The following is a 25,984-nucleotide window of genomic DNA, read 5'->3' on the forward strand; positions in this document are numbered from 1 at the left end:
GGAGCCTATCCCAGCGTCACTCGGAGGAAAGGCGGGGTACACCCTGGACAAGTGGCCACCTCCTCGCAGGGCCAACACAGATAGAGAACATTCACACACTAGGGCCAATTTAGTGTTGCCAATCAAACTATCCCCAGGTGAATGTCTTTGGAGGTGGGAGGAAGGCAGAGTGACCAAAGAGAAGCCACGCAGTCACGGGGAGAACATGCAAACTCCACACAAGATCATAATAATGTACAAAACCCAAAACCAGTGAAGTTATCATGTTGTGTAAATACTAAATAAATAAAAAATACAATGATTTGCAAAACCCTTTTGAACTTATATTCAATGGAAAAGACTGCAAAGACAAGATACTTAACGTTCGAACTGTAATACTTATTTTTTTGCAAATATTAGCTCATTTGGAATTTGATGCCTGCAACATGTTTCAAAAAAGCTGGCTCAAGTGGCAAAAAAAGACAGAGAAAGTTGAGGAATGCTCATCAAAGACTTATTTGGAACATCCCACAGGTGAACAGGCTAATTGGGAACAGGTGGGTGCCATGATTGGGTATAAAAGTAGATTCCATGAAATGCTCAGTCATTCACAAACAAGGATGGGGCGAGGGTCACCACTCTGTCAACAAATGCCTGAGCAAATTGTTGAACAGTTTAAGAACAACATTTCTCAACCAGCTATTGCAAGGAATTTAGGGATTTCATCATCTACAGTCTGTAATATCATCAAAAGGTTCAGAGAATCTGGAGAAATCACTGCACGTAAGCGATGATATTACGGACCTTCGATCCCTCAGGCGGTACTGCATCAAAAAGCAACATCAGTGTGTAAAGGATATCACCACATGGACTCAGGAACACTTCAGAAAACCACTGTCCGTAACTACAGTTTGTTGCTACATCTGTAAGTGCAAATTAAAACTTTACTATGCAAAGGAAAGTCATTTATCAACAACACCCAGAAACGCCGCCGGGTTCGCTGGGCCAGAGCTCATCAAAGATGGACTGATGCAAAGTGGAAAAGTGTTCTGTTGTCTGACGAGTCAACATTTCAAATTGTTTTGGAAACTGTGGACGTCGTGTCCTCCGGAACAAAGAGGAAAAGAACCATCCGGATTGTTATAGGCGCAAAGTTCAAAAGCCAGCATGTATTAGTGCCCAAGGCATGGGTAACTTACACATCTGTGAAGGCACCATTAATGCTGAAAGGTACATACAGCTTTTGGAAAAACATACAGTATGTTGCCATCCAAGCAACATTATCATGGACGCCCCTGCTTATTTCAGCAAGACAATGCCAACAGCGTGGCTTCATAGTAAAAAAGTGCGGGTACTATATTGGCCTGCCTGTAGTCCAGACCTGTCTCCCATTGAAAATGTGTGGCGCAACATGAAGCCTAAGATACCACAACGGAGACCCCCGGACTGTTGAACAACTTAAGCCGTACATCAAGCAAGAATGGGAAAGAATTCCACTTCCAAAATGTGTCTCCTCAAACATTTCCCAAACATTTACTGAGTGTTGTTAAAAGGAAAGGCCATGTAGCACCTCTAACAGCTGCCATTCAATTCTAAGTTAATGATTATTTGCAAAAAAAAAAAAAGTTTGTTTCTCAGTTCAAACATTAAATATCTTGTCTTTGTAGTCTATTCAATTGAATATAAGTTGAAAATTATTTGCAAATCATTGTATTCTGTTTTTATTTACGAATTACACAACGTTCCAACTTCACTGGTTTTGGGTTTTATAATTGGAGCTTTGAACAGGTCAATAATATCGCTAAAATTCGTTCTATTTTATCCACTAGCGACGCTGAGATCATTATTCATGCGTTCGTTACGTCTCGTCTCGACTACTGTAACGTATTATTTTCGGGTCTCCCTATGTCTAGCATTAAAAAATTACAGTTGGTACAAAATGCGGCTGCTAGACTTTTGACAAGAACAAGAAAGTTTGATCATATTACGCCTATACTGGCTCACCTGCACTGGCTTCCTGTGCACTTAAGAAGTGACTTTAAGGTTTTACTACTTACGTATAAAATACTACACGGTCTAGCTCCGTCCTATCTTGTCGATTGTATTGTACCATATGTCCCGGCAAGAAATCTGCGTTCAAAGAACTCCGGCTTATTAGTGATTCCCAGAGCCCAAAAAAAGTCTGCGGGCTATAGAGCGTTTTCTATTCGGGCTCCAGTACTATGGAATGCCCTCCCGGTAACAATTAGAGATGCTACCTCAGTAGAAGCATTTAAGTCCCATCTTAAAACTCATTTGTATACTCTAGCCTTTAAATAGACCCCCTGTTGGACCAGTTGATCTGCCGTTTCTTTTCTTTTCTCCTCTGCTCCCCTTTTCCTTGAGGGGGGGGGGGCACAGGTCCGGTGGCCATGGATGAAGTGCTGGCTGTCCAGAGTCGGGACCCGGGGTGGACCGCTCGCCTGTGCATCGGCTGGGAACATCTCTACGCTGCTGACCCGTCTCCGCTCAGGATGGTGTCCTGCTGGCCCCACTATGGACTGGACTCTTACTATTATGTTGGATCCACTATGGACTGGACTCTCACAATATTATGTCAGACCCACTCGACATCCATTGCTTTCGGTCTCCCCTAGAGGGGGGGGGGTTACGCACATATGCGGTCCTCTCCAAGGTTTCTCATAGTCATTCACATCGACGTCCCACTGGGGTGAGTTTTTCCTTGCCCGTATGTGGGCTTTGTACCGAGGATGTCGTTGTGGCTTGTGCAGCCCTTTGAGACACTTGTGATTTAGGGCTATATAAATAAAGATTGATTGATTGATTGATTGAATAATTCATAAGACTGATTTTGATTAATTTGTATTTCTTGATCAATGACAGTTGTAAAGAAAAAAACAGCCTGCATAGCAGCTTTCGGTTATTAGTCGACATGGCATCTTGTTCTGATTACAATTCACCTGTTTGCACTTTTATTCCACTTTGTTTAGTTTTTTTAATAATAGTATTTTTTAGGGATGTCCGATAATGGCTTTTTTGCCGATATCCGATATTCCGATATTGTCCAACTCTTAATTACCAATACCGATATATACAGTCGTGGAATTAACACATTATTATGCCTACCGGTAATTTGGACAACCAGGAATGGTGAAGATAAGGTCCTTTTTTTTTTAAATTAATAAAATAAAATAAGATAAATAAATTAAAGACATTTTCTTGAATAAAAAATAAAGTAAAACAATATAAAAACAGTTACATAGAAACTAGTAATTAATGAAAATGAGTAAAATTAACTGTTAAAGGTTAGTACTATTAGTGGACCAGCAGCACGCACAATCATGTGTGCTTACGGACTGTATCCCTTGCAGACTGTATTGATATATATTGATATATAATGTAGGAACCACAATATTAATAACAGAAAGAAACAACCCTTTTGTGTGAATGAGTGTAAATGGGGGAGGGAGGTTTTTTGGGTTGGTGCACTAATTGTAAGTGTATCTTGTGTTTTTTATGTTGATTTGATAAAAAAAAACAAAAAAAAAACGATACCGATAATAAAAAAAACGATACCGATAATATCCGATATTACATTTTAAAGCATTTATCGGCCGATATTATCGTACAGTATTTTTAGAATGTGCCGCGGGCCATTAAAAAATTAGCTGCATGCCAAATTTGGACATTCCTGGTTTAGATGCTCACTGACCTGCAAGGTAAGTACCATATTTTACGGACTATAGAGCAAACCGGTGTATAAGCCGCACCCACTAAATTTTAGAAGGAAAAGATATGTGTCCATATATTAGACAATAAGTTGCAGATATATATGTAGCAAAATTTGTTATATACACAGAAATATTTTGTAATTGTTTATTTACATACCTTAATTGTTTCCAAACGGTGTCTGTAACACGGATGATCAAACAAAACAGAAGTCATGGTCATGGACCCACTCGCTGCGCAATCTAGCTCTCCAGTCAGCTAAACAGACTCAATAACTCCACGGTGACGTTTTGGTGAATTTACTGGAGGAATTTGTGAAACTGAATAGAAAAAGAAATCCATTGTAAGTTAATACTACTAAGACAGGCACTTTAGCGAATGCTGACGACGCTAGAGTCATTACATTACGATATTAAGTACAAATATGCATGAAAACACTCCTACAGACATCACACATGGGACGTTTTAGTAAGTAAGAATTGTTTTAGTTATATTGTAAAACCTACAAACGTTGCTTGCAGTGATGAATGAAGAATCCATACGAGTAGACATACATGCCAATCCTCCCGATTTTCCCGGGAGACTCCCGAATTTCAGTGCCCCTCCCGAAAATCTCCCGGGGCAACCATTCTCCCGATTTCCACCCGGACAACAATATTGGGGGCGTGCCTTAAAGGCACTGCCTTTAGCGTCCTCTACAACCTGTCGTCACATCGGCTTGTCCTCCATACAAACAGCATGCCGGCCCAGTCACATAATATATACGGCTTTTACACACACATAAGCGAAGGCAAAGCATACTTGATCAACAGCCATACAGGTCACACTGAGGGTGGCCGTATAAACAACTTTAACACTGTTACAAATATGCGCCACACTGTGAACCCACACCAAACAAGAATGACAAACACATTTCGGGAGAGTATCCGCACCGTAACACAACATAACAAATACCCAGAACCCCTTGCAGCACTAACTCTTCCGGGACACTACAATATACACCCCCACCCCAACCCCGCCCACCTCAACCCGGCCTCCCCAATCTCCGAATTCGGAGGTCTCAAGGTTGGCAAGTATGCGAGTAGAACCGCTATGGATGGCTCAAAAACCGGACGTCCTTTCGACTTCCTGTTGTTGAAAGCACGAAATTTGCAAAAGCAAATTTGTTCAAAAGATGGCGCCATAGCGCAAACAATTAAACACCGTCTCAAGTGTTTTTTGCTTGTTTTTTTTTTTTTTTAATAAAATGATTTTTGCCAGAGGGTTAGTGCATCTGCCTCACAATACGAAGGTCCTGAGTAGTCTTGGGTTCAATCCCGGGCTCGGGATCTTTCTGTGTGGAGTTTGCATGTTCTCCCTGTGACTGCGTGGGTTCCCTCCGGGTACTCCGGCTTCCTCCCACCTCCAAAGACATGCACCTGGGGATAAGTTGATTGGCAACACTAAATTGGCCCTAGTGTGTGAATGTGAGTGTGAATGTTGTCTGTCTATCTGTGTTGGCCCTGCGATGAGGTGGCGACTTGTCCAGGGTGCACCCCGCCTTCCGCCCGATTGTAGCTGAGATAGGCTCCAGCGCCCCCCGCGACCCCAAAGGGAATAAGCGGTAGAAAATGGATGGATGGATGGATGATTTTTGCGATCGCCGTCAGCGAAGAAACATCCCTAAATGAGCCGCACGGTCCAAAGTGTAGGAAAAAAGTGGCGGTCTTCCATTTGGAGACAAGATTGAACTTTAGATGTTCTGTAGAAAGCGGATTAGATAACACGCCCGTTAAGGATGAGATTATTTTTTTCCTTTAGGCCAAAACAAAAGCAATGATGATTTGAAGCAGGACAGCGTGTCTTCACAGTATTTATGGCTCCATTTGCAGAGTGGATTTGACAGACTCTGAAATAGTACTGAGAGACTGCAAAGGTTACTCATCACACAGATGGCTGAGCACTGATCGCAGCTCGTTTCCTGGTCTCATTTTCAGCTGTTATAATTATCTTAGAGGGGGCAAAGAGCCACGAGGAGAGCACACCATTAAACAGATGAACTCAGACTAATAAAAGAGTATTAACATATGGCAAAAGCACATCTTCCAGTGAGAGTGACACGCAGGAGTTTACTACCTCTGCTGCATAAAACTCATGGCTTCTGGCTCTGACGTGTCCGCGCCGTCTCTGACTCAGAGTTCAGGTTTCTCGGTATTTGTTCCTCTTTAATTGTTTAGCGTGCGTCGATGCGACAAGGCAGCTGGAGGACAGGAAGCAAGCCAAATGCCACGGGGGTGGTTGTGGGGGGGACACCTTCTAGTATGCCAGTCTCAGGACTGAACCAGCGACGGTCTCCCAGCGGCTGATGGCGCACTCTTGCGTGTGCGAGGATGATTCGAGGCAATTTGGTGATCCGCCCGCCATGATCCCTAGGAAACATCCAATGATTGAATCGTGGGATAGAAAAGGTGATCCTTCTCTGATGCCTTCACGGTGCAATAAAGCCTTAGATTAAAGATATTATGAGACAAACCGCGGAGGAGAGGCTCTATCAAAAGCAGTCAGTGTCCGAGGGCTAACCAGGGAGACGTCCTTGTCAGAGGACTCTGCAGCGGAAGCTCTCAAGTCAAAAACCCATGGAGGTCGGGACAGACCCAAACAAATTCAGAGTTGAATAATGAGAACGGGGAACATGGGCGTCCAAACTATGGCCCGCAAGACGTTATGAGTTCAACACCCTGCGGTGTGCTTTCAAATTCATCTTAAATGCCAGGCGGTTTCTGAATGCGACATATTTGCTGCCATCTTGTGGACACTGAAAAATCAGATCAATAACCATTGAAAGTACTTTGAAAAATGGGCATAGCATTTACTTATGTGACACAATCCAAACAACCTTCCCGAGTCATGGTGGGGAAAAAAATGCAACTAACAAAAGGTCAATACACATGGTCACACGTAACCTGTTCACTGAACATAGTGGATAATATAAAAAAAAAAGAGTCAATTCAAATTTACACCCATTTAAATCGATTAGAGTGGGAAAAATGTAAAACACTCTCTCGACTTATCCTTGTTTGTCGCATTTTAGCTGCTTGATATTTTTAATTGATTACAAAACTTTTAAGAATGTCATCACAGAAGTAAACAAACTTTTACATACTCCAATTATATTAATGATATATCCAACATTATATATGTACACACACACACAGAGACATAACCATATTGTTACTAGAGGTGTCCGATAATATCGGACTGACGATATTATCGGCCGATAAATGCTTTAAAATGTAATATCGGAAATTATCGGTATCGGTTTCAAAAAGTAAAATTTATGACTTTTTAAAAACGCCGCTGTACCGGCTTTTGACACACACACAAGTGAATGCAAAGCATACTTGGCCAACAGCCATACAGGTCACACTGAGGGTGGCCATATAAACAACTTTAACACTGTTACAAATATGCGCCACACTGTGAACCCACACCAAACAAGAATGACAAACACATTTCGGGAGAACATCCGCACCATAACACAACATAAACAACAGAACAAATACCCAGAACCCCTTGCAGCACTAACTCTTCCGGGACGCTATAATATACACCCCCCGCCTCAATCCAGCCCACCTCAACCTCCTCATGCTCTCTCAGGGAGAGCATGTCCCAAATTCCAAGCTGCTGTTTTGAGGCATGTTAAAAATAATAACACACTTTGTGACTTCAATAATAAATATGGCAGTGCCATGTTGGCATTTTTTTCCATAACTTGAGTTGATTTATTTTGGAAAACATTGTTACATTGTTTAAGGCATCCAGCGGGGCATCGCAACAAAATTAGGCATAATAATGTGTTCATTCCACGACTGTATATATCGGTATCGGTTGATATCGGAATCAGTAATTAAGAGTTGGACAATATCGGCATATCTGATATCGGCAAAAAAGCCATTATCGGACATCTCTAATTGTTACTTTACATGCAGTCGGCTTTTGGCCCCCAGCCAAAAATGTTTAGCCCAATGCGGCCCCCATGTCACAAGGTTTGGACACCCCTGATGTAAAGCATCCACTCAAACACATTTGCTTTTCTGTCCAACTATCCACCCATCCATTTTCTACCGCTTGTCCCTTATGGGGCCATGGGGAGTGCTGTAGCCGATCCCATCTGCACACGGGCGCACTAGTAATGGTAAAAATGTGATGACCACAGAAGCATAACCGCATACATTTCATTGTGGCAGCTGGATACAATCACATCTGGACAGCCAGAGAAAAATGAAATGTTCAGTGTTTCCCACACATTCATTTATTTGTGGCGGCCCGCCACGAAAGAATTACGTCCGCCACAAATGGATTTTTCGGCTTTTGACTCGCTCGACCGCTCATAAAAGCAACGGGACTCTGTCTGTGAATGTACCTTGTAGTTACAACTCCGGTGCAGTAGGTAGCGGTAGCCTACAATGCATTGTAACTCCGCCAATAGCACTTAATTCACCTGGTGGGCCAGAAGAAGAAGAAGAAGAAGAAGAAGAAGAAGAAGAAGAAGAAGAAGAAGACGACGACAACGGAGTGAAAGAACAGACCGACCGGATCAAAATACGAGGGTAATATAGGTTATAGGTAGATAGGTTATAGCTGCATCGCTCGCGGCTCGTCATATATTTAACGTTAATCCGCGATTTCACCGAGCGTTTCACTGACCCTAGAACAAAGTAATAATATTGGTATCAGGACAATCCTAGCACAAAGTACTAATAATGGTATCAGGACTACCCGAGAACAAAGTGATAATATTGGTATCAAGCCAACCATAGAACAAAGTAATAATATTGGTATCAGGACTACCCTAGAACAAACTAATAATATTGTTATGAATGATTACAAAAAACTACTGTGATGATGATAATAATAGTTGCAGATTCTTGATTGGACAATAAAAAGAAGAATACTTTGAAATGAAAAAGGTGAGTATTGTCATGTTTCGCTATGACCGCTTTCCACGATACAATCAACAGATTCATCGAAACATCAACAAGATTGTTTTACACATTTGTTTCACTCTGGTATTCACGACATGTTTCGGTATTTGTATCTATGGGAAGGAAGGTGTGGTGGTTCTCTCTCTCTCAAACGCTGCTGAGTCACACTCTGCCCACCACCTCATAGTCTCTCTCTCTCTTCAACACACACACACACACACACACACACACACACACACACACACACACACACACAAAGACCACGGGACGAGTGAAGAGGACCACATTTTTGTCACTCATCAAGCACTCAGCCACCTTGTCTCCTGTCTGTCTGTCCCACCAAAGAAGGCTGCATTGAGCAAGAGGTCTCACTTGCTCGCAATAACGAGAGCCCACGCATTGCTAGCCGCTAGCCAAATATCAGACCACACACACCCTTGTACTGCCTGCTTCACTATTTATTATACCCAATGTTCTTGGACACTGACCGAGCAAACAAGTATCATTATTTAATCTACGGGTTCTTAACCTTTTGGACCTCTGGGCCCAACCAATCCACTACAAAGGGGTCAGGAGCCCACTCAAAAATGAACATTTAATTAGTAATCTTACTCTTGATTTTAAAGGGGAACATTATCACCAGACCTATGTAAGCGTCAATATATACCTTGATGTTGCAGAAAAAAGACCATATATTTTTTTAACCGATTTCCGAACTCTAAATGGGTGAATTTTGGCGAATTAAACGCCTTTCCATTATTCCCTCTCGGAGCGATGACGTCACAACGTGACGTCGCAATGGGAAGCAATCCGCCATTTTCTCAAACACCAAGACAAATCAGCTCTGTTATTTTCCGTTTTTTCGACTGTTTTCCGTACCTTGGAGACATCATGCCTCGTCGGTGTGTTGTCGGAGGGTGTAACAACACAAACAGGGACGGATTCAAGTTGCACCAGTGGCCCAAAGATGCGAAAGTGGCAAGAAATTGGACGTTTGTTCCGCACACTTTACCGACGAAAGCTATGCTACGACAGAGATGGCAAGAATGTGTGGATATCCTGCGACACTCAAAGCAGATGCATTTCCAACGATAAAGTCAAAGAAATCTGCCGCCAGACCCCCATTGAATCTGCCGGAGTGTGTGAGCAATTCAGGGACAAAGGACCTCGGTAGCACGGCAAGCAATGTCGGCAGTTTGTTCCCGCAGACGAGCGAGCTAAACCACCTGGATGTCTTGGCTCACATCGACCCTAGCTTCCCTGGCCTGCTGACATCAACTCCAAAACTGGACAGATCAGCTTTCAGGAAAAGAGCGCGGATGAGGGTATGTCTACAGAATATATTAATTGATGAAAATTGGGCTGTCTGCACTCTCAAAGTGCATGTTGTTGCCAAATGTATTTAATATGCTGTAAACCTAGTTCATAGTTGTTAGTTTCCTTTAATGCCAAACAAACACATACCAATCGTTGGTTAGAAGGCGATCGCCGAATTCGTCCTCGCTTTCTCCCGTGTCGCTGGCTGTCGTGTCGTTTGTCGGTTTCGCTTGCATACGGTTCAAACCGATATGGCTCAATAGCTTCAGTTTCTTCTTCAATTTCGTTTTCGCTACCTGCCTCCACACTACAACCATCCGTTTCAATACATTCGTAATCTGTTGAATCGCTTAAGCCGCTGAAATCCGAGTTTGAATCCGAGCTAATGTCGCTATAGCTTGCTGTTCTTTCCGCCATGTTTGTTTGTGTTGGCTTCACTATGGGACGTCACAGGAAAATGGACGGGTGTATATAACGATGGTTAAAATCAGGCACTTTGAAGCTTTTTTTAGGGATATTGCGTGATGGGTAAAATTTTGAAAAAAACTTCGAAAAATATAATAAGCCACTGGGAACTGATTTTTAATGGTTTTAACCATTCTGAAATTGTGATAATGTTCCCCTTTAAACGTATTCAATACATTATATCTAACCTACTTACAGTGTACTTACCTTGTCAAATGATATGAAAGCATGTGTTGATTACAAAGATTATTATTTATTTAACACAAACCTTAGGCTTGGGTCAGGCTGATTAGCAAAATAAGTACTAACCAAATACACGGCATAAGAAGGGACTGCAATATCTGCCGAATGTATGTACCGTATTTTTCGGAGTATAAGTCGCTCCAGAGTATAAGTCGCACCGGCCGAAAATGCATAATAAAGAAGAAAAAAAACATAAGTCGCACTGCAGTATAAGTCGCATTTTTGGGGGAAATGTATTTGATAAAAGCCAACACCAAGAATAGACATTTGAAAGGCAATTGAAAATAAATAAAGAATAGTGAACAACAGGCTGAATAAGTGTACGTTATATGAGGCATAAACCAACTGAGAACGTGCCTGGTATGTTAACGTAACATATTATGGTAAGAGTCATTCAAATAACTATAACATATAGAACATGCTATACGTTAACCAAACAATCTGTCACTCCTAATCGCTAAATCCAATGAAATCTTATACGTCTAGTCTCTTACGTGAATGAGCTAAATAATATTATTTGATATTTTACGCTAATGTGTTAAAGGGGAACATTATCACAATTTCAGAATGGTTAAAACCATTAAAAATCAGTTCCCAGTGGCTTATTTTATTTTTCGAAGTTTTTTTCAAAATGTTACCCATCACGCAATATCCCTTAAAAAAGCTTCAAAGTGCCTGATTTTAACCATCGTTATAAACACCCGTCCATTTTCCTGTGACGTCACATAGTGAAGCCAACACAAACAAACATGGCGGAAAGAACAGCAAGCTATAGCGACATTAGCTCGGATTCAGACTCGGATTTCAGCGGCTTAAGCGATTCAACAGATTACGAATGTATTGAAATGGATGGTTGTAGTGTGAAGGCAGGTAGCGAAAACAAAATTGAAGAAGAAACTGAAGCTATTGAGCCATATCGGTTTGAACCGTATGCAAGCGAAACCGACGCAAACGACACGACAGCCAGCGACACGGGAGAAAGCGAGGACGAATTCGGCGATCGCCTTCTAACCAACAATTGGTATGTGTTTGTTTGGCATTAAAGGAAACTAACAACTATGAACTAGGTTTACAGCATATGAAATACATTTGGCAACAACATGCACTTTGAGAGTGCAGACAGCCCAATTTTCATCAATTAATATATTCTGTAGACATACCCTCATCCGCGCTCTTTTCCTGAAAGCTGATCTGTCCAGTTTTGGAGTTGATGTCAGCAGGCCAGGGAAGCTAGGGTCGATGTGAGCCAAAACATCCAGGGGGTTTAGCTCGCTCGTCTGCGGGAACAAACTGCCGCCATTGCTTGCCGTGCTACCGAGGTCCTTTGTCCCTGAATTGCTCACACACTCCGGCAGATTCAATGGGGGTCTGGCGGCAGATTTCTTTGACTTTATCGTTGGAAATGCATCTGCTTTGAGTGTCGCAGGATATCCACACATTCTTGCCATCTCTGTCGTAGCATAGCTTTCGTTGGTAAAGTGTGCGGAACAAACGTCCAATTTCTTGCCACTTTCGCATCTTTGGGCCACTGGTGCAACTTGAATCCGTCCCTGTTCATGTTGTTACACCCTCCGACAACACACCAACGAGGCATGATGTCTCCAAGGTACGGAAAACAGTCCAAAAAACGGAAAATAACAGAGCTGATTTGACTCGGTGTTTGAGAAAATGGCGGATTGCTGTGTGTTGTGACGTCATCGCTCCGAGAGCGAATATTAGAAAGCCGTTTAATTTGCCAAAATTCACCCATTTAGAGTTCGGAAATCGGTTAAAAAAATATATGGTCTTTTTTCTGCAACATCAAGATATAGATTGACGCTTACACAGGTCTGGTGATAATGTTCCCCTTTAATAATTTCACACATAAGTCGCTCCTGAGTATAAGTCGCACCCCCCGGCCAAACTATGAAAAAAACTGCGACTTATAGTCCGAAAAATACGGTAGTGCTAAAATAAATGAACTGAACTAATAACTAAACTTTAAGCGCAAATGAAAATACACTTAGTCATAATTGCTGCGCTTAAGAAATTTCTACGACATATGCTCCTGATTTTTTCTGTTTGTTCGATATTGTCATTACTGCCACAAGTGGTGGAAAAGTGTATTACAACTGAGTATCGCTGCAGCTCATACGGACCACAGCTGAGGAACAGATATTTTTAGTGGCCCTCTAGGGGGCGCTCCCGGCCCATTCCTTGGCCCTATAAATGTGAAACACTGATTTAAAGCCCCACTTGAGAACTTTCCGTGTTGGTTGATTTTGGCGGCGCCAGTGGATCAAAGCAGTAGCGTTTTTCCGGAAGAAAACCACATTTCCCATGACGACTAGCACATAAAGTGTCAAACTGTAATATTGCCACAAATATTCTGTCTCTCATGGCTATGCTGATGTTAAATAGCAGACACAATCAAGAAATTATCTTGGATTGCGCTACAAACTACGACCAAGAACGTATTGGGGCTAAAAAAAATGTTAACTTGAATAAGGATTTTATTTTTTTTATTTATTTCAGGCAAATTGATGCATTTTAAATCGTCTGTTACGGACTGAAATCAATGTCAATAATTGTCTTATGTTGTAAGTTGATCTATTTCTTTGTTTTCTTTACAGTACCGTATTTTTCGGAGTATAAGTTGCACCGGAGTATAAGTCGCACCTGCTGAAAATGCATTATAAATAAGGAAAAAAACATATATAAAACGCACTGGAGCGCGGCCAAACTATGAAAAAAACTGCGACTTATAGTCCAAAAAATACGGTAATAAGGATACAATGTTATGCAGAGGTGTACTTAGAACACTTTTAAAGACAAATAATACTATTTATAGTCACGGCGGAGAGCATGAAATGTTTTCTTCCTTCTAGAGGGGGCGTAACAGAAAATAATTGAGAAGGACTAAGTTACGGGAAGGTTAGAGGCGTAATTGTGCCGCAACTTCAGAAACTAGCATGAGCACCTCTTTCCTCAAAAATGGGGCAAAGAAATTATGGGAATGCTGGATTTCTAAACAGTTTGATGTTCATAAACAGACATAATAATGTCAGAGCATCAATAAAAAGTATGTAACCTTTTACAAACCATCAGTACATAGTACATCTGCTTGGAAAACCACCTTTTAAGAATGTCATCTTCCTTTGGTTACAAGATTGGGTGGACAAGAAAAGCAATGAACAATAATAGCCATTAGAGAGGTCGTGCTAGCTTTAAACATTTAAAAGACATTAAATAGCAGGTGAAAGACACTGCGAGGGGTGGGGTTAGGGGGATGCAGTTAATGGACGGAGGATGTGAATCACGCCGTAAACAAAGTGATCTCTAAAAAGGAATCATCTCAGGTAATGACCCCACGACAGCAGCTTCTTCTCTGACTCACAATGACTGCTCCGGTCGAGCGTTAATACCAAGCCCAGACAGAGAGAGAGAAACCCAAAAGAGAAGGGAGGAAGTGTCCTTGCTGCTTGTCAAAGCAAAAGGTCAGTGAGAGGGGTTAACCATCGCTGCCATGCTGTGCTTGGTCAATCGCATACATAAGCACGGGATATAGCATGCTACTGGCATACGGTGGGGTTAGCCATATGGCCTAAAACATCTATTTTTCTATCCTAATGTGAATATCAATATAAGTCTTGAATTTTGCAATATTGTAAATTAAGGGTGTAACGGTACACCTCCTAAACCGAGGTGTACCGAATGAGCACACATGCTACCAGCGACCGGGCTGCTAGCATGTAAAAGCCAGAGCTGGAAGACCCTCCTGTCTCGTTAAGATCTCCCGTTTGGGAACACTTCGGCTGCGCGATACAACAATGGAGGACGGAGGTTTGCAGACATTGTTCAGCAGCTGCTTCTGACAACACGTCAAACATGTGTTGCACCTTTCCTGCTTCTGGCTCCCGGACCGTAGTCGAGGAGCGCAGGAGAGACACTCTTACAGGGCCGATGTATTCTCGGGGGCAACGCCCTTCACTCTACCCGGCAGTGGGTCTCCACAGCTCCGGATTCCAGGGTAAATGACGAGTCCGGCGATTAGTTGCAAATCGTGGCTTTATTGAGGTCTTGCACACAGCCAATCCAACAAAACACTAGCCACTCCACGCACCCTCACCTCGCTCGCCCACACACATATTAAAGGGCCACACACACACACACATACGCTACTCTCATAACACATGCTAACCCATTTGAAGCGTCACCACCGCATTCAAGCAGCCTCTCCTCGGCGAGTCAGGCAGGGCTAAAGCAATAACAAATGTTTTTATAGCAGCAGATATAAGTCCATATTGCATTAGAAACTAGATTTTGACCCACTTCTATGGTGGAAGAACAATAAGCCCATATATCCTCTTACTGCCAAGTTAGCCAGGCTGGGGGGGGAAGAAAAGTTAATCTGAGGCTCAGTTGACTTGAAACTGTTTAATGTTGCACTTTTTATATGTAGAAGAAAAGTTGTGTCATTTTATTTAATCTGAGCAACAACTTGAGGCAGTTTAATGTTGATTAACGTAGATCTCGACTTAAACAAGTTGAAAAACTTATTGGGGTGTTACCATTTAGTGGTCAATTGTACGGAATATGTACTGTGCAATCTACTAATAAAAGTCTCAATCAATCAATCAATCAATAAAAAAAAAGCACTTCATATGTAGAAAGGTTTTGTTAAGAAACCATTCTGAGCCTTATCTCATTTAGTTTTTATTTTATATATGTTGACCACATTAACCCTGTCAATGGACCCTGTGTGTATATGTATGTTATGCCATTGTTTACAAATTTGGTGAATAAATAACCAAAAAATTTATATTTTGTTGTTTTCTGACTGTACCGAAAATGAACCGAACCGGGACCTCTAAACCGAGGTACGTACCGAACCGAAATTTTTGTGTACCGTTACACCCCTATTGTAAATATAAGGTACATGTTTTAGGGTTGAATGGTGCGCATATGTGAGTGAATGTCACAAGTTTAGGACTAAACCGTACTCTATGGTTCTGGTGAATCCATGGTAGTCTACCCATTGATTCTCGAAAGGGTGTAACTGGTTTTAGTCAGGAAAAGTTATGCAGGATGAAGGTTGGCTCTCATGCCGCTAGCTTAACACAAACCCACAATGGACTTGCTCATTGACAAGCTAACCCAAATTAGCATGGTAAATCGCAGAGCACAATCATTCACACTGACATGTGGGATCTGAGCCTAGGATGTCGTTGTGACTTGTGCAGCCCTTTGAGACACTTGTGATTTAGGGCTATATAAGTAAACATTGATTGATTGATTGATTGATTGAGAGTAAAAAGCAGGGTTTCTGTCTGACACGCTGGGTCCAAGGATGCAACATTAAGTCATTACTGCAGTTTTGAGGGTGATTTATTTGCCCTTTGAGTAAAAAACAATACATTACAAGCAGATGGATTTGCAGGACTATATGGACCACACTATGATGGAAAAAGATAGCCTTTTGCGGTCAACAGAAGTAACGGCACCCTACCTCACTCTCTCTCTATACAAGACAAAAAGGATTCACAGGCAGGTGCGTAAAACATAAAACGTGCATAAAACATGTTTTCAGTTCCATCCATCCATTTTCTACCGCTTGTCCCTTCTGGGGTCGCGGGGGTGCTGAAGCCTATCTCAGCTGCATTCGGGCGGAAGGCGGGGTACACCCTGGACATGTCGCCACCTCATCGCAGGGCCAACACAGATAGACATGTTTTCAGTTATTTCACTTTTTTTTGTTAAGGACATAACTCCACATGTGTTCATTCATAGTTTTGATGCCTTCAGTGACAATCTACAATGTAAATAGTCATGAAAATAAAGAAAACGCATTGAATGAAGAGAAAGTGTGTCTAAACTTGTGGCCTGTACTGTATATGATATTGTTTTATCAGCCCCGCCTTTAGTGGACCTGATGTATTTTCGCATATATAATTCATGTATTGTTGCGATAGGGCGGGGGTCAGCAACCCGCGGCTCTCAAGCCGCAAGCGGCTCTTTAGTGCCTCCCTGGAGCATTTAAAAAAAAAGATTGACAATGGGGGGGAAATACAAACAAACGCAACAGTTTGTTTACATATAAAATGTTCCACTCCTTTGTCTCATCTTGTCCACCAAACATTTTATGCTGTGCGTGAATGCACATATGCGAGCTTTGTTGATGTTATTGACTTGTGTGGAGTCCTAATCAGGCATATTTGGTCAGTGTATGACTGCAAGCTAATCAATGCTAACATGCTATTTAGGCTAGCTGTATGTAGGGATGTCCCGATCCGATATTTGGATCGGATCGGCCGCCGATATTTGCCAAAAAATGCGTATCGGCAAGGCATGGGAAAATGCCGATCCAGATCCAGTTTAAAAAAAAACTCCGGTCCGTGTTTTCCAACGCACAGATTTAAATAATACATTCCACTTTTCTGCTGCTCTCTATTTCCGTTCCGCATTTTCCAGCACACCTTCAACGCATCCACAGGTCTATGGATTCTCACGTAGTTGCTTTTAGCTGCTGGCATTGCACTACAGGCTCTTCCCACTCCTTCTTCTGTCTCCTTCTCACAGACAGCAAGCGCAACTTCTTACACACGTCACACGTCACATACGTATACGTCCTCTCCCAGCAGAGAGGTAGCAGCATGGCTAACGTTAGCTGTGATGCTAGCGCAGCCGCTAAGGTGCGCGCCTGCTCAAACGTCCTCTGCGCACGGCAAATCTATGCCACGCACAAAATCAAATAAAAAAATAAGCGCATAACAATTTTCGCCACACGGACACGACAGAGAAAACAGTTTTCGTCATCATTGTTCAAATATTGTAAGGTCTGTCGAGACGCTTATCTCCATTCGGTGCCACACGTCCACACCATCAAAATGCCAAGGCAAAAATTTCCACATCAACACCGTATGAAAAAATTAGTGATTTTTTTTAGTTGTGATTTCCTTCTCTGCATGAAAGTTTAAAAGTAGCATATATTAATGCAGTATGAAGAAGAATGTTTTAATGTAGACATGCAAGCCTTGAAAGAACATTTTGAAAATCAAGACTACATTTCCTGCAAATGGGTGCATTTCTACCCTATATTTTAACTTTAGATTTATTCTCATATCAAACTCTTTTGGCTGTCTTTTTGACACTTACATCAGGCGCCCCCCTCCACACCCCGGATTATAAATAATTCAATGTGATTATCTTGTGTGATGACTGTATTATGATGATAGTATACATATGATAGTATATATCTGTATCATGAATCAATTTAAGTGGACCCCGACTTAAACAAGTTGAAAAACTTATTCGGGTGTTACCATTTAGTGGTCAATTGTACGGAATATGTACTTCACTGTGCAACCTACGAATAAAAGTCTCAATCAATCAATCAAAACACATAGAATCATCATACTGCTGTGATTATATGCATCAAGTGTCCATTCAAGGCTAAGGCAAAATATCGAGATATATATCGTGTATCGCAATATGGCCTTAAAATATTGCAATATTTAAAAAAGGCCATATCGCCCAGCCCTAGTTCAATGATGCCATTTCTGTTTGTCATGTATAATTTTGTCTATTTTGTGTTTATCCTTGAATAAACAGGTCAGTTTCTTGTTACCAACCATTGTGTATTATTCAAACTCCCCTAATTCAGCTGGCTAGTTGTTATCAAGAGTACTAAAACCCTTTTCAACATGATTCTGACAACTAAGTAGGCTAAATAACTTTAAACTTTAATACATGCTCGGATAGGCCAGTATCGGTCAGTATCGGCATCGGTCAGTATCGGTATCGGATCGGAAGTGCAAAAACAATATCGGTACCGGATCGGAAGTGCAAAAACCTGGATCGGGACATCCCTAGCTGTATGTACATATTGCATCATTATGCCTCATGGGTAGGTATATTTGAGCTCATTTAATTTCCTTTAGTTTTATCCTCTTTGTATATAATGTATACAATAGTTACAATTGTGAAAAAATGTAAATCTAAGACTTCAACTGATTGTAACTGAATTGATATGGAAACGATAAAAAAGGTTATTGAAGAGATCTCAGGACCATTAATGTATATTAGTAACCTATCATTTCAAACAGGTAAATTTCCAAACAAAATGAAAATAGCTAAAGTTCCACCAATTTATAAGACTGGAGACAGACACAAATTTACAAATTATAGACCTGTTTCCTTACTTCCACAATTTTCTAAAATCATTGAAAACAACAGATTAGAGAGTTTCACAAACAAAAATAAAATACTCGGAGAACCAGTATGGATACAGAGCTAATGTTTCAACTTCAATGGTTTTAATTGAAATTACAGAATAAATTACCAATGCAATAGATAGTAAAAAAAATGTGCGGCAGCAGTGTTTATGGATCTAACTAAAGCATTTGACACAATTAATCACAATATTTTAATCAAAAAACTAGAACGATACGGCATCAGAGGGTTAGTCTTAAACTGGATAAGAAGTTATCTCAAACAGGAAACAATACGTGAAGCTAGGCGAACACACGTCTACAACGCTAAATATATCCTGTGGTGTACCTCAGGGATCAATACCAAGACCTAAATTGTTCAATCTCTATGTAAATGACATTTGTAAAGTTACAAAAGATTTAAAGTTAGTATTATTTGCAGTCAGTCGACACAACAGCGTTTTGTTCAGGGGAAAACACACAGAAGATAATACAAATAATAACAGAAGAAATTAATAAATTAAAAAGATGGTTTGACAAAAAAAGACTATCGTTAAATCTCAGTAAAACTAAAATAATGCTATTTGGTAACAGTAGAAGAGAAAGTCAAACACAAATACAAATAGACGGAATAGAAATTGAAAGAGTAAATGAAACCAAATTTCTAGGTATAATGATTGATGATAAATTGAACTGGAAATCTCATGTAAAAAATATACAACATAAAGTAGCAAGAAACACGTCAATAATGAATAAAGCAAAACATGTTCTGGACCAAATATCACTTCATATTCTCTACTGCTCGCTAGTGTTACCATACCTGAGTTATTATGGGGAAATAACTACAAAAATACACTTCATTCATTAACAGTCTTACAAAAAAGATCAGTTAGAATAATACATAATGTTGGATATAGAGAACATACAAATCCTTTATTTATTGAATCAAAAATACTGAAATTCCATGACATAGTGAATTTGCAAACAGCTAAAATGATAAACAAAGCAAACTACAATCTGTTACCCAAGAATATACAACAATTCTTCTCAAAAAAAGAGGAGAAATATAATGTTAGAGAAAAATGTAATTTAAAACATTTGTATGCACCAACAACACTTAAGACCTTCAGTATATCAGTATGTGGAATTAAATTATGGAATGGATTAAGCAAAGCAATCAAACAATGTACTAATATGATCCACTTCAAGAAACTCTTCAAACTTAAAGTGTTTACAAAGTACAAAGAAGAAGAACTATGATAATCATTCTGGATTTATTCCATCCATCCATTATTTCATCCTCAAAATAATCTTACTTATCTCATTATATGTAATATGACTTACTTCACCAATTATTATTTATTTATTTATTTTTATTGTGATTACTTATGGAGTATATTGTGAATAAATTGAGAACAGGAAGTGAACAAAAGTTTTAGCAACTGTCATGTAAATGAAAAGGGGTAGGATTAAATAAGCTCTGCTTCTTCCTACTCCTTTTCGAACATGTTGAAAAGAGAAATTGGAAATTGTGATGTATCATGTTGTATGCTTGCATGTTCGAAATAAACTCAAACTCAACTCAACTCAATGTATATTTGCATGTCTCATGACACATTATCTGTATGCAATATTGGCTGCATTTCTGATCGTTGTTTGTGTGCCATGTTGTTCCAGACCATCTCGTAGAAAGGGTCAAGCATTTCAAAATTCTTAGGGGTGAACATAACAGAAGATCTATGCTGGGACATTAACACTGCTTCTACAGTCGGAAAGGCCCTACAACGTTTTTTTTGTTGTTGAGGAAACTAAAATGCGCAAACATTCCGCAGAAATCAATGGTAAACTTTTACAACTGTGCCATCAGCAGTGTCCTTACTTACGGCTTTTTAGTGTTGTTTGCTGGCTGCACTAAAGCGAACCAACAGGCCCTCCAGCGAGTGGTTAAAGCGGCGGGGAAAATTACAAGGACGATGCTCCCAGAGATGAGTGCCATGTACACAACTCGCTGCCTAAAGCGAGTACACAACATCCTGAAGGACAGATACCACCCAGCACATGGCTTCTTCAACCTGCTACCCTCTGGAAGGAGGTGTAGATCGATTTGCGCCAGGACCACCAGAATGTCTTACAGTCTGTATCCCCAGGCTGTGAGACTGCTAAATGAACAGCCTGCCTCTTTGCTGCCCCGGACCATCTTATTACCTCACTCTTCACCACCTCTATAATTGTGCTCTGGACATTGCATTGCTGCAACATCAACGTAACACCCATCAGACATCTGACTGTTCCCACCCCTATGCCCCTCTATTCCCCATCTTTTTGACAATGCTAAACTGTAAACTATCGTCAACCTGCACTTCAATGCAGTTTCTATGCCGCTAGACAAAGCTCAAACAAAATCTCGTTGACTTGTATGACTTAAGTGTTATTATGACAATGACAATAAAGGAATTGATTGATTGATTGACCACAGCAAACGTTACCCAGCTTGCCAAAGAGAGTAATAAATCCACTTGAAAAAGACAGCCTGCCGTTTCCTTTAACTTGGACACACACATCTATACCTTTGGCCATTATAAGCCAGTAATTTCCAGGAGTTATCTCACCTTCTGATTCGCCTCTAATTTACTAATAGTTTCTAATGTTGTAAAAATGTGTAGAATAAATTTTACATTTCAACATTTCTGTCAACGAAGATTTGCTTCAACCTGCGACACAGTCATTTTGATTGTAGGAAATTATAGCTAATAGGGCTGTAAATCTTTGGGTGTCCCACGATTCGATTCAATATCCATTCTTGAGGTCACGATTCGATTCAAAATCGATTTTTTTTTTTCAATTCAACACGATTCTCGATTCAAAATCGATTTTTTTTTTCCCAATTCAACACGGTTCTCGATCCAAAAACGATTTTTCCCCGATTCAAAAGGATTCTCTATTCATTCAATACATAGGATTTCAGCAGGATCTACCCCAGTCTGCTGACATGCAAGCAGAGTAGTAGATTTTGTAAAAAGCTTTTATAATTGTAAAGGACAATGTTTTATCAACTGATTGCAATAATGTACATTTGTTTTAACTATTAAATGAACCAAAAATATGACTTATTTTATCTTTGTGAAAATATTGGACACAGTGTGTTGTCAAGCTTATGAGATGCGATGCAAGTGTAAGCCACTGTGACACTATTGTTCTTTTTTTTAATTTTTTATAAATGTCTAATGATAATGTCAATTAGGGATTTTTAATCACTGCTATGTTGAAATTGTAATTAATATTGATACGGTTGTTGAAAATATTCAATTTTGTTTCACTACTTTTGGTTTGTTCTGTGTCGTGTTTGTGTCTCCTCTCAATTGCTCTGTTTATTGCAGTTCTGAGTGTTGCTGGGTCGGGTTTGGTATTGGAATTGCATTGCATTGTTATGGTATTGCTGTGTATTGTTTTGTTGGATTGATTAATAAAAAATAAAAAATACAAATAAAATCAAAAAATTAATTTCAAAAATTAAAAAAAATAATCGATTTTTTAAAAATGAGAATCGATTCTGAATCGCACAACGTGAGAACGGCGATTCGAATTCGGATACATTTTTCCCATACTCCTAATAGCTAATATAGACACTTACGGCGTGTGTTGCCTTCATTATAAGACTTATATACGGCTTTTCGTTTTTTTGCGGCTCCAGACAAATTATTTTTTTGTATTTTTGGTCCAATATGGCTCTTTCAACGTTTTGGGTTGCCGACCCCTGCTATAGGGCATTTAAAAAAGTTACTGACTGATTAACTTATTTATAAATGTTGTGGTATTGACAGCCATCTTAACTAGGGCTGTCCGATAATGGCTTTTTGCCGATATCCGATATTCCGATATTGTCCAACTCTTTATTTACCGATACCGATATCAACCGATATATACAGTCGTGGAATTAACACATTATTATGCATAATTTGGACAACCAGGTATGGTGAAGATAAGATCCTTTTAAAAAAAATTAATAAAATAAAATAAGATATATAAATTAAAAACATTTTCTTGAATAAAAAAGAAAGTAAAACAATATAAAAACAGTTACATAGAAACTAGTAATTAATGAAAATGAGTCAAATTAACTGTTAAAGGTTAGTACTATTAGTGGACCAGCAGCACGCACAATCATGTGTGCTTACGGACTGTATCCCTTGCAGACTGTATTGATATATATTGATATATAATGTAGGAACCACAATATTAATAACAGAAAGAAACAACCCTTTTGTGTGAATGAGTGTGAATGGGGGAGGGAGGTTTTTTGGGTTGGTGCACTAATTGTAAGTGTATCTTGTGTTTTTTATGTTGATTTAATTAAAAAAATAAAAAAATAAAAAATTGATACCGATAATAAAAAAAACGATACCGATAATTTCCGATATTACATTTTAACGCATTTATCATCTCTAATCCTAACCGTGGTGACAATGATCAGATGACTTTCTCAGGACTATCAAATGAACTGTCAGGCAGGAAAAGATGACAAAAGTGCTGTGTTTTTATCACATCCCTCTGGGTATTGACATTGTCCCAAAGGACGACTGTTCCACAAACACAGCCGCCGCGCTGCGTGTTATCAGATATGTGTTATTACGCCACATGAGAAGACATTTCAGCGCACTTCAGCCATCGCCAACACGCAGCGACTCAAATTGGTCTGAACAGGAGGACGGTGACGTCAAGCGGGGAAGTACGGCTGGATTTTATTATTCCTCTCCCCTGGCATAAAACACGCTGACACGTGTGACGCGCGCAGGTAATCAGGCAACCTTTTGGTGGAGTCAACAAGGCAGGAAGAGAATTCCATGAGATCATCCTGGCCGTGAACAAAGCTCGCTTTCTTTCCACAGCAGAAGATGACATGATGGCTGGAAAAGCGTGTGGATGTGACATTTGCTAATATTAGCCGCTCTTATCTCCATAAACTGCGGCGAGGTTGGATAGACGATGGGAAAGATACCTGTGTGGACCAACTAAGTCCCGCCCCCTTCTCATGAAATACATCATCAAGTTGCGGGGAGAAATGTTTTTTTCCCAGTCTGCAGTGTGTGTCATGTTTAATAAGACAGTCATCTCACTCTGATGAGCCAGCTGAGATAGTGCTTGTGATTTGATGATGTCATGACACAGTTATTTCAACCAGATATATCACAGTTATTATTATTATTATCATCATCGTGGTATTGTTGAATGTGCTCACAACGTATTTACCGTAACTTCCCCACTAAAAGCTGCTACTTTCATCCTACACTTTGATCCCTGCGGCTTTTAAAACAGTGCAGCTAATTTGCAAATTTTTCTTTGCTGACGGCAGTAATGCAAATAGTTAAAGGGGAACATTATCACAATTTCAGAATGGTTAAAACCATTAAAAATCAGTTCCCAGTGGCTTATTATATTTTTCGAAGTTTTTTTCAAAATTTTACCCATCACGCAATATCCCTAAAAAAAGCTTCAAAGTGCCTGATTTTAACCATCGTTATAAACACCCGTCCATTTTCCTGTGACATCACATAGTGAAGCCAACACAAACAAACATGGCGGAAAGAACAGCAAGCTATAGCGACATTAGCTCGGATTCAGACTCGGATTTCAGCGGCTTAAGCGATTCAACAGATTACGAATGTATTGAAACGGATGGTTGTAGTGTGGAGGCAGGTAGCGAAAACGAAATTGAAGAAGAAACTGAAGCTATTGAGCCAAATCGGTTTGAACCGTATGCAAGCGAAACCGACGAAAACGACACGGGAGAAAGCGAGGACGAATTTGGCGATCGCCTTCTAACCAACGATTGGTATGTGTTTGTTTGGCATTAAAGGAAACTAACAACTATGAACTAGGTTTACAGCATATGAAATACATTTGGCAACAACATGCACTTTGAGAGTGCAGACAGCCCAATTTTCATCAATTAATATATTCTGTAGACATACCCTCATCCGCGCTCTTTTCCTGAAAGCTGATCTGTCCAGTTTAAGGGACGGTGTGAGCCAAGACATCCAGGGGGTTTAGCTCGCTCGTCTGCGGGAACAAACTGCCGCCATTGCTTGCCGTGTTACCGAGGACCTTTGTTCCTGAATTGCTCACACACTCCGGCAGATTCAATGGGGGTCTGGCGGCAGATTTCTTTGACTTTATCATTGGAAATGCATCTGCTTTGAGTGTCGCAGGATATCCACACATTCTTGCCATCTCTGTCGTAGCATAGCTTTCGTCGGTAAAGTGTGCGGAACAAACGTCCAATTTCTTGCCACTTTCGCATCTTTGGGCCACTGGTGCAACTTGAATCCGTCCCTGTTCGTGTTGTTACACCCTCCGACAACACACCGACGAGGCATGATGTCTCCAAGGTACGGAAAACAGTCGAAAAAACGGAAAATAACAGAGCTGATTTGACTCGGTGTTTGAGAAAATGGCGGATTGCTTCCCGATGTGACGTCATCGCTCCGAGAGCGAATATTAGAAAGGCGTTTAATTCGCCAAAATTCGCCCATTTAGAGTTCGGAAATCGGTTAAAAAAAATATATGATCTTTTTTCTGCAACATCAAGGTATATATTGACGCTTACATAGGTCTGGTGATAATGTTCCCCTTTAAAAAAAGAGGGGGAAAATAAAAAAATTTAAAATTAAAAAAAATAAAATAAAATAAAATAAAATAAAAAAAGAGTACCTGCTGGGGGCCCTCCCCGTTGACCATAGCTGGGGGCGGCGGTGACGCCAGGATAGGGAGCTCAGGGCTGAGAAGCTGGCCGGACTCCAGAGGTGGGGTGTGGTCTGCCATGTTTCCCTCATTCACACCCCTAAAGAGGTTCTTCTGCAACAAATCATCCATTTGCAAAAAAATAGGTCAGTGAAGAAAAATAAGAGGCAAAAGATGTTTACAACTACATAAAAACATTCTCTCTCCAGCCGATATCGGCCCAATATCTACAAGACAACAAGTATTGGTTCATATGTGTTTGCATGTGATATCATGTGCGATACAGGCAGTCCTCCCATAAGCACACAATTTCTTATATTTTACAAAAGGTAAACATGCTAGGCTTTGATTGATTGATTG

The 25,984-nt window shown here is 40.4% G+C and overlaps 1 protein-coding gene across 1 annotated transcript in view; it reads right to left on the bottom strand.

The window, feature by feature from the left end:
- The window catches only part of fndc3a (fibronectin type III domain containing 3A), a 152,329-nt gene that overhangs the window by 102,887 nt on the left and 23,458 nt on the right, over positions 1–25,984 (bottom strand). The window contains exon 3 of the mRNA XM_061972375.1: positions 25,595–25,738. Within this exon, the coding sequence (XP_061828359.1) occupies positions 25,595–25,705 (111 nt within the window). The 5' untranslated portion in view covers positions 25,706–25,738. The remainder of the gene's footprint in view (positions 1–25,594; positions 25,739–25,984) is intronic.

The sequence above is a fragment of the Nerophis lumbriciformis genome, linkage group LG17 (assembly GCF_033978685.3).
Source record: "Nerophis lumbriciformis linkage group LG17, RoL_Nlum_v2.1, whole genome shotgun sequence".
Classification (NCBI taxonomy): domain Eukaryota; kingdom Metazoa; phylum Chordata; class Actinopteri; order Syngnathiformes; family Syngnathidae; genus Nerophis; species Nerophis lumbriciformis.